The sequence below is a fragment of the Notothenia rossii genome (genome assembly GCF_949606895.1).
Source record: "Notothenia rossii genome assembly, chromosome: 2".
Taxonomy (NCBI): Eukaryota; Metazoa; Chordata; class Actinopteri; order Perciformes; family Nototheniidae; genus Notothenia; species Notothenia rossii.
Window position 1 is genome coordinate 11,873,594 of NC_136904.1, and position 14,135 is coordinate 11,887,728.

General features: G+C 40.2%; 1 protein-coding gene across 1 annotated transcript in view; it reads right to left on the reverse strand.

Annotated features, from left to right (window-relative positions):
- Positions 1-14,135, reverse strand: part of LOC307028370 (transmembrane protein 266-like) — a 53,340-nt gene that overhangs the window by 33,601 nt on the left and 5,604 nt on the right. Inside the window, exon 3 of the mRNA XM_079663324.1 lies at positions 5,933-6,124. Coding sequence (XP_079519450.1) covers positions 5,933-6,124 — 192 coding nt within the window. The remainder of the gene's footprint in view (positions 1-5,932; positions 6,125-14,135) is intronic.

The window sequence follows — 14,135 nt, forward strand, 5'->3', positions numbered from 1 at the left end:
AACATGGCTGACAGTAGGTGCTTCATCAACCGGTGGCAGCTTGACACAGGAGCCTTTTCTCTTGATTAATCCCCTCTGCTTGCTTCCTGCAATGAAACACACCGCAACCATACAGTATTGGCAAACCATAATAACGCAAAGCTCTGTTTGTTCAGCATCTAATCTGTATACCTGTGAGAACAAAATGCAGCCTGTGAGTGTCTCTTACATGTGAATGTGATTTTCTTTCTTTGCAGTTTCAATTTCAGGGACTCGTCAAGAAAACCGATTCGTTCAATAACTTTGATATGTACGCTACACGCTGGTACATTAAATCTGATGTACACTTTTAACACCCTGCAACAAAATATATATCTGTTTAGTTTGCATATTTTTCATTTACTCCCACTTTCTTTCTGGAATGGGTAGATGCGAAAAGTTTTGCTGACAGCGATGCATTTTCCAAACGGCAAGTGGGAATAACTTCCACCCCTCACCCAATGAGCCGTCACCATGTTGATGAAACACCTCCACCGTGGGTGTGACATTTTCACTTTCAGAAGCGCAATCTCGTTTTGGCAAACATCACTACAGAGCATGCCTAAACATTTCCAACGCACAGCTTTTTTCACGATGCTCCTTCGGTATCTCAGGAAGCCAATGAGCCAGCTAATGCAGGCTCGGGTGCGGTGGGGGCTGAGGTGTGGTGGGGCAATCCACTTTCCCAGGTATAGTCAGCAGAGCAGCTAACAGATTCCTCACCCTACATATATTTTAATTTTCATGTCGGTGGATTTCTTTCCCATCGCTGCTGTCTTGCCTTCTTTTAACTTCACTTCATCATTCCACGTGCCCATAAAACAGGTTCATTTCCTTTGCCCCATTTCCCTAAAGGTGGGTCTAGCAATACTTCCCTCTGTAAGATGCATTGCAGCTTTTCCTATCTGCATTTTGAAAGCAAACACATATGGGTCTGATGGTGCTTACATACAGTTATAACCGCTGACTTGAGAAACACGTCCGGTGCTGCAGGAGCATGTCCTAAAACATGATGATGGTGCACGGGCGTGGTGATCGTGAATGTCATTTAAGGAAGCTAATGACCGCTGTCTGTTTGAAAGGGAGATCGATACGGTAATGAGCAGATGGAGGCAAAGGCGTAATCACCGAAAGCCCAGCGGTGCTGATATCCACAGAATAAAATAGAGTTGGGTCCTGGATGGGCGGCAGGCTGACGGACACATTCAGTGAGACGCTCTCTCGCTACATCTTACTGATTTTAATGACGTGGCCTTAATGTCAAAAGAGATCTCTTCCTTAACACTTCTATCGGTTTTTCTCTTTCAGTGCTGATTCTCATGTCCTCACTGTATTCTGTCGAAATATCTGACAATGTGGCAAGAACACCTGATGTGGTGCTAGACCTATAGACAGGAGTTGTTGATATTTAACCTCTATTATCACATATTAAGAGGTATGGGTTATATTGATTAATGTGAGGGATTAGTATAGCGGTTAATGGAGAGTTGAGATGTAGCACACACATCACTGGAGCTCATGCCCAGTGGATTTAAATGGAATTTCATTAAAGCTAAACGAAAGAATGATGACTTTTACAACTCCCACTGGCAGCATTTTTATAGGCAGACATTTCACACTAATGACTTGAATATGAAATAGTGACCCCATCGCACTAAGCACAGTTTGAGTAAATTGGGCTCACTGGTAAAATAACCTTCACCGCAGTGACTGGTTAATCTGTTGTTAGAGCTTCTTACAGCACGGGATCTTACAGTTCTCTGCCTCGGGACCAGGAGCAAGAACTTTAGTCTCTGCCCTCGCACCCAAGCTAATTTGAACATATTGGTAGTCTACTTTTCTGATTAGTCAACAACAGCAGGCCCGTGACCCAGTTATTGGACAACTCTCTGTTCTATCCTTACAGGTATTTCACAAGTTGAGCAACAATAGGAAATACTGCATGCATAATTCATCTCCGTACACCAAATGTTTCCTAACAACACCGACCCAAGACAGCGAGGACAATCACAGTAAACATACGCACGTCTATCTATAATGCATATAAGGATGGAAATACATGCTATCACTGACCCTGATATGAAATAGGACACATGAGCGTTGTACTGGCTGTGAAACAAGCGCAGTGTGAGTGTCGGCACCGCCCACTGTTGACGGTGCGTCTGTGATGTCCATCTGTTTCTGGCCATGACTGGCTAACTGAAGGGAACCAATGGAGTGAGACCTGATTTGGTGTCAAACAGAGTGCTTGGATAAGGTAGTGTGTATGGATTTGGCGTGTGTGTTGGATCACGTACTACAGCTTATGGTGTTTACGTGCATCCTGGTGAGAAGTTGTGATAAGAGCCAGGTTTGAATCAGAGTTGCTGTCCAGAATGGAAAGACGGACAGGGAGCAGGTTATGCACAGGGGGGGGGGGGGAATCTGTTAATGTTGTGACTAATCAAATGGACAGCTGTGATGTGTTCTCATATCCATATGCCATCCCAAAATGTCACACAATCGTGTTAAAGTGGAAAAATCAAGGACAGCAAGTTTACCCTGCCATTGACTGAAATATTGTTTTCCCCTTTTTAGCCTTATATTTCACCTTTAACGCTTCATTTCTCAAACTCAAAGTTTAGGGGTTTAATTGTCCAAGTCTTGATCTGTATGTGAGTGGTGCAGTGGAGGCTAATATAAAACCCCTCTCCAGACTAATAGAGTTCCCAGATAGAGGAAAAGAAAAAGTAGGAATAATAAAAACTAAAATTGAATGTCGAGTGATGAGGCATGGTTACAGAAAAGTCATAAGAAAACACACTTCATCAGTCAAAACCAGTCTCTGGTCATTTGCAGTAGCTATGAATGAGTTCATGAATGAGTTCATAGCTACTGCGTGAATGACATCAAACAACTGGAAGTGTTGCTGTACAACCTAACACAGCCTGCCTTTGATCACTCATGTGAGACACAATAAAATAATTGAAAGTGACAGCATGTGTAGTTAGACTGAACAAAAGACTTTAAGAAATTAAGAGTGTGATATTATCGGCTCCTGCGCTGCAAAATGTCACTTATATAAAGGCCTCTATTGGCAGGCAGGGGGAAGAGGGCGGAAATGTTGTCTGAAATGATGAATTGATCTCAGTTAACTTATGGACGCTGGAAAACCCAGAGGTTGTCATTTAATGATAAATGGACGTAATACTGAGCAACGGGGACAGCAAGTCAAGGACTTGGGGAGGGAGGCTTAACACATGATGGATGATAATCATGCATACTATGTGGCATTTAAGCAAGTGTGATGGTGTGTGTGTGTGTGTGTGTGTGTGTGTGTGTGTGTGTGTGTGTGTGTGTGTGTGTGTGTGTGTGTGTGTGTGTGTGTGTGTGTGTGTGTGTGTGTGTGTGAGAGAGAGAGAGAGAGAGAGAGGAAGAGAGAGAGAGAGAGAGAGAGGAAGAGAGAGAGAGAGGAAGAGAGAGAGAGAGAGAGGGAGAGGGAGGGAAAAAGGAAGGAGATCTTATATAAAATGTGTAAGTAAGGATGTGAAAACTGAATATCTGCAACAATAATTTGAGATTGCAGCGCATAGAGCAAAAATACAAACAGAGCAGCATTTTTAGTATAACTCCATTATATTTTGTTATCTAAATATTAATAATTTTTGATGTTTATAAATGAAATACATATAAATATAAAAATGGTATTAATAAAACACCTATTGTAAATTATCCAGTGCCTCTGAAATTATCAATAACATCACGTTTTTTAACTTTTGTACAAACATTTATTAATAATCATTTTCACTACGATAATGTGGTGGTGGTAATCTGATGGTGAAAGCTTTAATTGAAATGAAGAAAGCCCCAGAGGCTGAGATCTTCTGACTTTGAGTCTCTAAAGCTACTGAAACACTGGACCCTCTGCCTGGGTAAATGTCCATTCCAATGTTAGTCACATTGTTAAGTGTCAAGACGAAAAGAAGATGATAATGAAGTGTTTGTCACAAAGATAACGTCACTAGAGTTCCGACATGGACTCCAACAATCTATATTTCCTGCAGCTCGCACAAACTTCATCTATCCTGGATCGACTTGTACTGTATTACTGACTGAAGACGACATGAACATGAAAAAAGGTTTAACACGAGAGGCCACTTAGTAACAGTGAAATAAATAAATGATCTGTGGTGGATAGGATCTTTCCTCAGTATGTTTATGTATGCTGTACATCATATCAGGCCATGTTGCTGACAGTAGGAAGAACGGTGAAGTTTGTTTTGCATTAATCATGTCTTCAGTATCTTCCGTGGAGAGCTGTATTTTAATAAAGGAGCAGTGAGAACGAGTTGCTCACCGCTGCTGTCCCCGGTTCTTATGTCTGATGTTTGGGCCAGTGTAATCACCTCAGGGCGAAGATGACCAGCTCTGAATACTAATTTAAATCCGCAAGCTTTTTCACATTATTCATATTATGCATGTAGGTAATTACTCTTTACCAACAATCTTTGACGTAAGTGAATTCAAATGTCCCACAACACAAAAGGAAATAAGTCATTTTTAAATCAGGTGATGCAGCAGTCATCCTGCATTTTAAATACATTTGACTCGACATACATTGATTTGTATTTGTAATTCCTGTATGTTAAATAAAGACAATAGATGCTGTTTAATTATATGCTTTTCTAATATAAACAAAATGGTGACGTTGAATTGAGCAGACGTCTGGATCGTCCAGTTGGCTCGTGGTGAATTTAACGATAACATCTGTAAAAAAGGAAAATCCTGTGATTGACAGTTACCATAGGAACAAGTTGACTGAAAAACACCAACTCTGCAAGTCATCACACTTCAAGATATTACTATGTGCTCTTATGAAGACATTGTTGTAAATTGTCAACACTTGGATGTGAAATCTGTTATAAGACAATGGAGTGAAAGCATTGGTGAACCGTGTCTATCACAACTGGACCTTCTGTAGACACACACACACCCCCCGCCGCCGCCCAAAGAATACGCCCATTGGCTACAAATCAATATCTGATTGGTTGATCAAACTGTCAGTCCAAACGTACGCTCTCATTCAGTGCAACGGCCAGGTCATTCTATCAAGGATATAAAATACCTTGGTTGAAGGATAATCTACCCAGAGACCCAGAAGAAGATCTGATTGGTTGCTTTCTTTTCTAACACAAAACCACTGAAATACGTAGTGCATGGTCCGAGAAGGACAAACAAATCAACGTAACACTGTAATATTACAGATCAACAACACAGATACCATTCTCATTTATTCATTTTATATACATTTTATTACATTTTATTTATATAATTAAATCGATTTTGTGTTTGTTTTATCTGAGTGTTCCAGGGTGTTCTCTGAATACCTTGAAGGCCCTGACGGTTCGCCACTGAGTAAAAGTGAATATCAAGAATAGATAGGGAATCATCTGATTAAAGACAAAGTGAGGTCAGAGATGCTTTATTAAGATCTAATGTGTTACCTAAATCTGGTCTAGTTTCATAACAAATTCAGAATATGATAAGCTTAGGGCATGAAAACAGTAATCTTTGATTTCAGAGGTGATGTCTAGTTGTGTTTGGGAGTCAGGTCTTTTAAATGTCCTCAAACAAATCAATGCTCAGAAGATGCAGCAGTCTGTTGGCACAAACACTGACTGTGTGTTTGTTCCTGTTCCAAATGATAATAGAAAAGTCACCTACAGTCGAAAAAATAAACCACCAGTGTGTCACTCACACCTCTCTGTTGCCAAACAGCTCACAGAAGCAAATCACCGTCACTGTGAAAAAGCTGTTTGAAACCAACAAAGGATCACGTCTGTCAATCACAGTTGCCAAATCTTATTAAAAACAAACAAACCAAATGCATGTGTCAGATTGAACAATGCTCACTATACATCATAGCTTCACTCACCCGTCCCTGTTTTCATCGTCATCGGCGTTGGAGAGGAGCTGAGAGCCGGCCAGCGAGAGGTCCAGAGCCGCCAGGGGCAGATCTCTGTAGCCAAAACTCACCAGCTGGACCGGAGGAGCCAGATACTGGTTCTCATCCTCCACAGGCTGCGAGATGATCTCCAAGTCCGAAAGACCTGCCTGCTCCATTTCCCTAGACACATGCCAACACCAGAAACACGAAGACGAAATACAAACAAACATGCAAGAAGAAAGAGGAGACAGAGAAGAGAAAAAAGCATACATTACTTCAAACAAAAAACACACATTTCTCAGATAAGTTCAGAGATGTTACTTCACACTTCTACAATGCATTTTTATAACCTGGAAGTACGGAAGTCAAACAGAGCGGAAATGGCAGTAAATGACTTCATATTTGCAACAATAATGGCTGATACCTTAGATTGCATAAAGTGAGCATAATGAAAATAGTTGGTGCTTAATTGGTGTCATTTAAATATATGAAATACTTTGAATGTCAAAATCCCAGTTGTGATATTTACTAATGATCATAAAAGCTGGATCACAGAGCAGAAGAAAAGGACAGAAAGGTTTGCTGAAGAACTGACTGTATGCTTATGAACACAAAAGCAATGCAGATAAAAAAAGACTAATTATTCTGCCTGGCAACTTCACTAAAAACACATTCTTATTTTAAGTGATGGCCTCAGGGAGTGAGCAGGGTCAGAGAGGGTTACACACAAACACCCACTCAGCACAGGGAGCTGCTGAGGACTCTCACAGCTCTGTGATGAGGACCAGAGGAGATGCAGGTCTTCAAAGAAACTGATTCCTGAGGGGAGTGTGCGTTTCTGCGACTGTCCACATTTTCTAAAGAAGCCTGAATATTTGAGTCGCTATCATCCAATAGAAAACTAACTTAATTCTTAACAGCACAACACAAACAATTCAGATATGGATAGCCACAAACAATGATGACGAGTAAGAGGAGGGTTAAGAAATAAACAGAAAACAGCAGCTTCTGTGATAATCTTATCTGTTTATTGCTGCTTTTCTACTGAGGTCCATTGCAACCATGACGTTTCCAACCATGTTTCCTCTTTTAGAAATGGTCTTGTTTCTGTTTGTTTGTTATATAAAAACAATTACCTTGCTACATGATCATTTGACAGTTGAGACATTGTAGATTGTACAAAACTCAAAAGTGTTCTTTATGTTACATGGTTGCTGTAACTGCTAAACATTTATATTATTTGAAGTTTGTTATGTTAGTTTGTTATTTTTATCAACAAATGAAGAACCAACCTAACAAAGCTACTTATTTGTGACAAAACGTTTGTCCTCGCTACAGTCATGTAATGTTTCATAGCTATGACTTAGGGGAATTTCATTGTACTGGCACATACTCTTTACTCACTTGATTTTAATCGAAAATGAAGTGGGGTAAAATATAGTGAACATCATCACATTGTTTTGCTAGGTGAAAGGTGATTTGAAATGTGGTCAACATCTAGTTTATACACCTGACAAAAGTGACTGAAATACAACTTGAAATGATAGTACTTAACATCCTTTGAGGAATATATGTACAGTATGCCCCATGTTGTTGGGGAAAACATTGAAAAACAACAAAACAACCCGTTTCTGCTTTCTACTTGTTTCAATTATACCTTTAAAAAAACACAGTTAAAGAGTACCTTGGTTAATTAAAAAACTTAAAAACAAACAGGTCTGTTTAAATTCTAGTTTAATCCCTCATAATGTCAATGCATTTTTTGTAAATTTTTGTTATGTATCAAGTAGTGATCTTTAGGAGGTATTTAAACAAGATTAGTAATGTAGTAGTAGTAGTTGGACGTTAATCTAATAACTATGGCAACCTTTATTTTTGTTTGTACCAGCAAACCTCCACCCTAAAACCCCCGGAGTCCCTTAACCTTAATATCCAAACACATGAAGACTCAGCTGTAGGCCAGCATCACGTAACCTGGCGTGCCCACAAGCCCCAGTTGTTTAAAAGCTGGGCCATCTCAGTGGAGCGTGGAGGTGGAAACAAATGCTGAGTGCAGCTGCAGAATGACTCTGTGTGTGTGCGTGCGTGCGTGCGTGCGTATGTGCGTGCGTGCGTGTGCGTATGTGTGCCCTGTGGTGTTTATTTTTAGACCAGAGCAGATGCTGGTGTGTCATGTCTGTTGTGACGTCATCGCCTCTCTCTTTGTCAGCTGAGTGGATCCCCACTCTTATTCAAACGTCAAAGGAAGTCAGGAAAAGGGTGAATGGGCATGGGAAAGTAGAGCAAAAGTGGGAGAAAAGGGGGGTGGATATTAGGGGTTATCCAAGAAGAGCAGGGGAGGATAATAATGATAAAAGGAACTGTGAACAATAAAAAGAGAAGATTGATACAAAATAAAAATAAAAGGTCAGAAAATAAAAATGTATGAAAGAGACAGGAGGAAATAAGATTGATCATAGATTGGGCAAAGTGAAGAAGAAAGTAGAAGTACACTTTTCGCTTCTGAATTCTTCACTTCCTCTCCTTTCTTTTCCTACAGTCATTTTCCAACTGTCGTGGCAGAGAGCACTGAGTGCCCTTAAATATTCTGAGGAAAAATCACGCTCTCTGACTGACAGACATACCTTTAGGAGAGGATAGACAGGTAAACAGACAGGAAAGGGAATATAGATATGCAGGGGGATAACAGATAGCCCCCAACACACACACACACACACACACACACACACACACACACACACACACACACACACACACACACACACACACACACACACACACACACACACACACACACACACACACACACACACACACACACACACACACACACACACACACACACACACACACACACACACACACACACACACACACACACACACACACACACACACACACACACACACACACACACACACACACACACACACACACACACACACACACACACTTTATTCAAATATACAGTGATAATGTCAACGCTACAGGACCTTTGATGCGATCTTGTGTGACCTGAGCTTTTAGAGGGCAATGTGTGTGTGTGTGTGTGTGTGTGTGTGTGTGTGTGTGTGTGTGTGTGTGTGTGTGTGTGTGTGTGTGTGTGTGTGTGTGTGTGTGTGTGTGTGTGTGTGTGTGTGTGTGTGTGTGTGTGTGTGTGTGTGTGTGTGTGTGTGTGTGTGTGTGTTATGGGAATAATGGAGAATTCCAAAGCCACCAAAGTTGATCTGATCTTAACTCGTGACTCTGTGATCGTACCAGCCAAATGTAAAACATCTATTGAAGAACATATCATATATTAATGATCTGTTATGTTGAATTAAGAAGACTATGTAACTAACAAAGCAACTCATTTCCTTATTTGGGATGAATAAAGTATATATATATTTATCTATCTAAAGCTACAAATATGCAAAACTCATGCAACCGGCTCATGTTGCTAAAATGACCCAAACCAGCAGTAAAAGGTATAAAAAGAATATTTATTGTAACTGTAACCTGAAATCATAACAAAGCACAGCCACCGCAGCCCATTAAACCAAACAAGTGAACAAATGGAGAGTTTGTGAGATGAAAAGCAACAGAGCATGAATATAAGAAAAAAAAGGCACCAGCTGTAGTTATGTTAGCGCAACACATCCACTGAGCACACATCCAAGTGATTGAGTCACAGCCATCGTAGGCAGGTGTATCCTAACAAACTGTTTCAGGTGAGTAAGCATGTGCCCATCGCCGGCAAAGACCTGGAGCTGATCTCAAAGTCTTTGTCCCGTATACATTCTGTATGAACAGTCCAGATGTGTATAGTTATTTATGAGTAAGTGGATTTCTCACTTTGAGCAAATCAAATTAAACATTAGTTGACGTAGTCGAAGCAGATTGAAAGAAAGTTACAACACAAAGGTTATTTAATATCAAAATAACTACAAGAATACTTTACAGTCTAATGATTTTTCAATCTGATATAGTGATGCGAGTTAAGAGTGAAAGCTTCTTTTCAGAATAGAGGTACAGATCCCAAGAGTAGTCTATAATCACTGCATGTATAGCATACAACAGCATGTTCCTTTGTTTTTTTATTAATAAAAAACCCTCTGTTTTCAAGGAGAAGCGTTATTGCAGTGTAGTCTGGAGAGTTGCTGCCCTCATCCCAATTTGATGGGATTATTTCCCTTGGCAAGAGGGCCTTACATTTCTACGAAGTTGCATACTCTATATAGTCAAAAAGATATTCACCAGAGGCTGTGATGCTGTTGACTCGTGTAAAATACAATATGTATTATATGAATCAAGAAAACAGATATGACATTTCTGTAGGCAGCAGCTTTTTATAATTGTAGTGGTGTATAGGTATAATAAATATATGCATACTCAGGCCTATTCAACTGGCGGTCCGCGGGCCAGATGCGGCCCAGAACCAACTCCCGAGTGGCCCAGCCTCCCGTAGCCAAATTGCTACACTAGTACAGACCGTGAACGCAACACTCCGCGTTGCATAGAAACCACCAAACCACAACGCAGCAGGTTTTTTGAAAGTGTATCTAGTGGTGCTAGTAACGGTGGTCCTATGATAGCAACTCTAAAACATGTCTCTCTCAACTCTGAAGCGTAAACAGAGACAAAACGGTCATTGATCTTGTGGAGCAGATCCAAGTCAAGCTGGACCTTTTCGCGACCGACTTGAGCACGGGTCGGATGCTGCATTTTCCGACGCTCCCCAAACACATCACATCTGCGGCACAAATCACGGATGTGATGACAGATTTCATTGCGAGTTTGAAAGAGAACTTTGCCGGTCGATTGGATGGACTTGCTCTGCCCACAGAGGTGATGGGCTTTGCCAGAGACCCCTTCACTGTTGCAATAGAGGGGGACGTATCAACCAGAGCAAAGGAAGGGGTCTCCTGCATCGACAAGGGGAAATATACACTGGAACTTATTTACATGCAGCGCACTAACGGGCCAGCAAAGTTTTGGAGTGATGTTAAAAAACAGCAGTTCCCTAACGTTCAGAAAGTAGAGATCTGTGTGCTCAGTATGTTTGGATCAACATACACATGTGAATCAAGCTTTTCACACATGAACTCAATCAAAAGTAGCACTCGCTGCTCCCTGACTGACAGCACTCTTCACCAATGTCTTAGGATTGACATCCTATGAGCCAAAAATCACTGCTCTTGTTCAAAACAAAAAATGTCCCTTCTCCCATTGAGAAAGTCAGCGATGACAAATCACAAATGAGGTGATAGTAAGCACCTAGTTTACTATAGTAGACGTGTAGTGTAGTATTCATTCATATAGTTACCCGTATCCCTTGTTATGGGTTTGTGCACTGAAGGGTTTGACAGTTCTTTCTGTATTCATTTAAATGCACTTTGTAATGTGTCTCGGTCAAATGTGACCAAAACGTATGATTTTTTTGTTATTACTTGAAAAGTGAAAAAATAGTATTTCTACAGTACTACCTCTTTGTGTTGCATTGGAGCTCTTTAGCTGGATTTTTGTATGTGAGGACATTTATTAAGACTGCTATTATTGTATTCAGTAAATGCACTTTGTGATGTGCCTGTTTAAAAAAAAATAACCTGAATATTTGACTTCTAAAGCAAACAAATGTAATGCTACAACTGTGCACTTTTTTTTCAGATTCTGTTCAATTAATGCTAATTTGTTGTGTTTTTATGCACTTTTTGACGTATCTTTGTTAGATGAACAATGAATAAAAATGGCATGTTTTTCATCGCAGTAATATGTGTTGGTTTAAAATGTGTCACTACCCGCTTTTTACAGGCCGCTGAATGTCTGGCCCAGCGGAATTTTGTAGTTATAAAACCTGGCCCAACTGAATGTGTAGTTGAATAGCCCTGAATAAGCACAATGAGAGAATACAACTGCAGGGTAAGATGTGAGAACATCTGTAAGCTTGAGAAAGCCTGTCAAAAAGACAGTTAAAGTTAAGAGAGGACTTCTTAGTGAGTTAACTGTATATGCTTACACATGTCGTTAAAAGCTCAAAAATATCTGTGATAGTAGGTGGCAGGTTTTACAAGTCATCAATTGATGCAACAGATTGCCACAGATTCATCTCATTTAAATAGCTGTGAAAAAGTATTTATAAGCCTTTTCACTTTGTGTTAATTCATAAATATATATATTTTTACCAAAGTTCAATACAGAGGTGAGACGATTTGTGTTTTGTCTGTGATTCTCCTGCAGTTATGAGATGTTCTGGGCTCAGTGTTGATGTATCTCTGAGCAATAGGCTAATGTAAATGTTTAAACCACCGATTTTTTTAATTGTATTTTCACTGCAATTATTGCATACTTAATTATGGATACATCATTTAGTTGGGGCTCTGAATTGCAAGTTTCTCCTAACTTATTTAATCTTTCGTTCCTTCCAGTTATTGTTTTAATTTAAAATATGCAGGGCAACATCACTATGCCTTAGTTAGTTATGCAACCAGTCACGCACTAAAAAAGGACTGACCGAGGCGATGCTTGTGTTTTAATGTGTCCCAGTAAAATGTTAAGTGTCAGGATTTAAAAGTACGTTGTGGTTCTGGAGGAAGTTGTATGTGTCTCTTTGTCGAATACCTTTACACTTATTTTCCTTGGCAAATTCCTAATTCCTACTCTGGATAGTACGCAGTATTACACCACAGCGGGTTGGCCTGATAGATGTTGGGCCCTCCACACTTCTCCTACACACATCATCTCATCCATACCACCTCTCATCTGCAGCGCAGCAGCAGGTTGGCTCTCTTCCAGAACAATCAGGACCGTACACATAACCACTCATGACAGACTCAAGCTGTCCACAGCCCGCAGGCTCACAGCTTACAGTAATGTACCTGCTGCACTGCCTGCTGCCAGTTAAGATATCAGCTGCAGCACATGGAGCAATAGGGGTAAAAATGCATTTTGAGATGTGATGATTCACTGAATGTCTGTTTTGCTTGTCTGACAAAGTTACATTAATATTGCATGGAAATATAAAAAAGCAAACTCATTTTCAAAGTCAGCTGTGAATCAAGGCTTCTGATATTGAAAATAAATGTTACAAAGATTAATATTATAGAAAAAACAATATGTTTTTTCCAAACTACTTGCGTTAAAATTATTCAGTTGGGCAGATAAATGTTAAGAAGTAATCATATTGTTCCTATTACTTGTTGAAGAACATGACTATGACTAAAGTCCCTACAATGATGATGAAAAAGACGAACCTGCCTGTTTCTATCCAAGTACAAATATAAATTCTTTATTTTTTAGCTGTGTTAAATACAAATACTGACCTTTCTGAGTATCCCCGATGTTCTTATCTTACAGAATGGGGCAATTGCAACATTCTCAAAAACATTATTTAATGGAAAGACTAAAAGGACTGCAATTGCAGAAGAGCACCCACAGGAGAGAAGTGATATTCAGGGGAGCAGGACTCCCTGGGGGTGGCAGATAAAAGCATATTGTGGACTGTAGAGTCGTGGGCCAGGTAGGAAAGGTCATTTTGTGACAAAAGTTGCTCAAGGGACTTTACTGAGCAGCACCAAAGCAGAAGGTCATGTTAGTAACTGGGAGCCAGTGGAGCTGAAGAACTTGCTTCCTCCGTCACATGGAGGTGTCTCGCTCACGACCCATGGGACCTCTGTGCAATAAGACAGATATACAAGCAGTGTTGAGGAAAATAAAAGAAATACTCTGACCTTGTTTGCTTATTACGAATGTTAGCAAAAAAAAATGTGAACAAAAACAAATATTAGAAATGACGTTTATTAGTGAGGACTAGACTGTGTATCTAGTTTATGGATCATCTACTATTGGCTCTCAGGCTGCCTCTTTTCACCCTCTGTCTGAGACCAGAGCCCAATCTGCTCTGATTGGTAAGCTGGCCGGCACTGTTGTGATTTGTCAACAGCATAGAGATGTCCCGCCCCTTAGCCTATCACCTACAATGTGTTGGAACCATAAGTTGGAACGCTAGAAACGCAACTGTTACATAGTGATGTCATTATGTCAGGGAAGTAAACAAAGGGTTCCAGTGTGTGGGAGAGAAACTCCCTCTGGAGGGAACTTTGGGATTTTAGCCTTTGCAGACCATTTACATGCACCTAACCCTAAACAACACACTACAGGAATGGGAAAACCCCCAAAAGCATAACTGGGGTTCTTTAAAAGGAACTTAGTACGT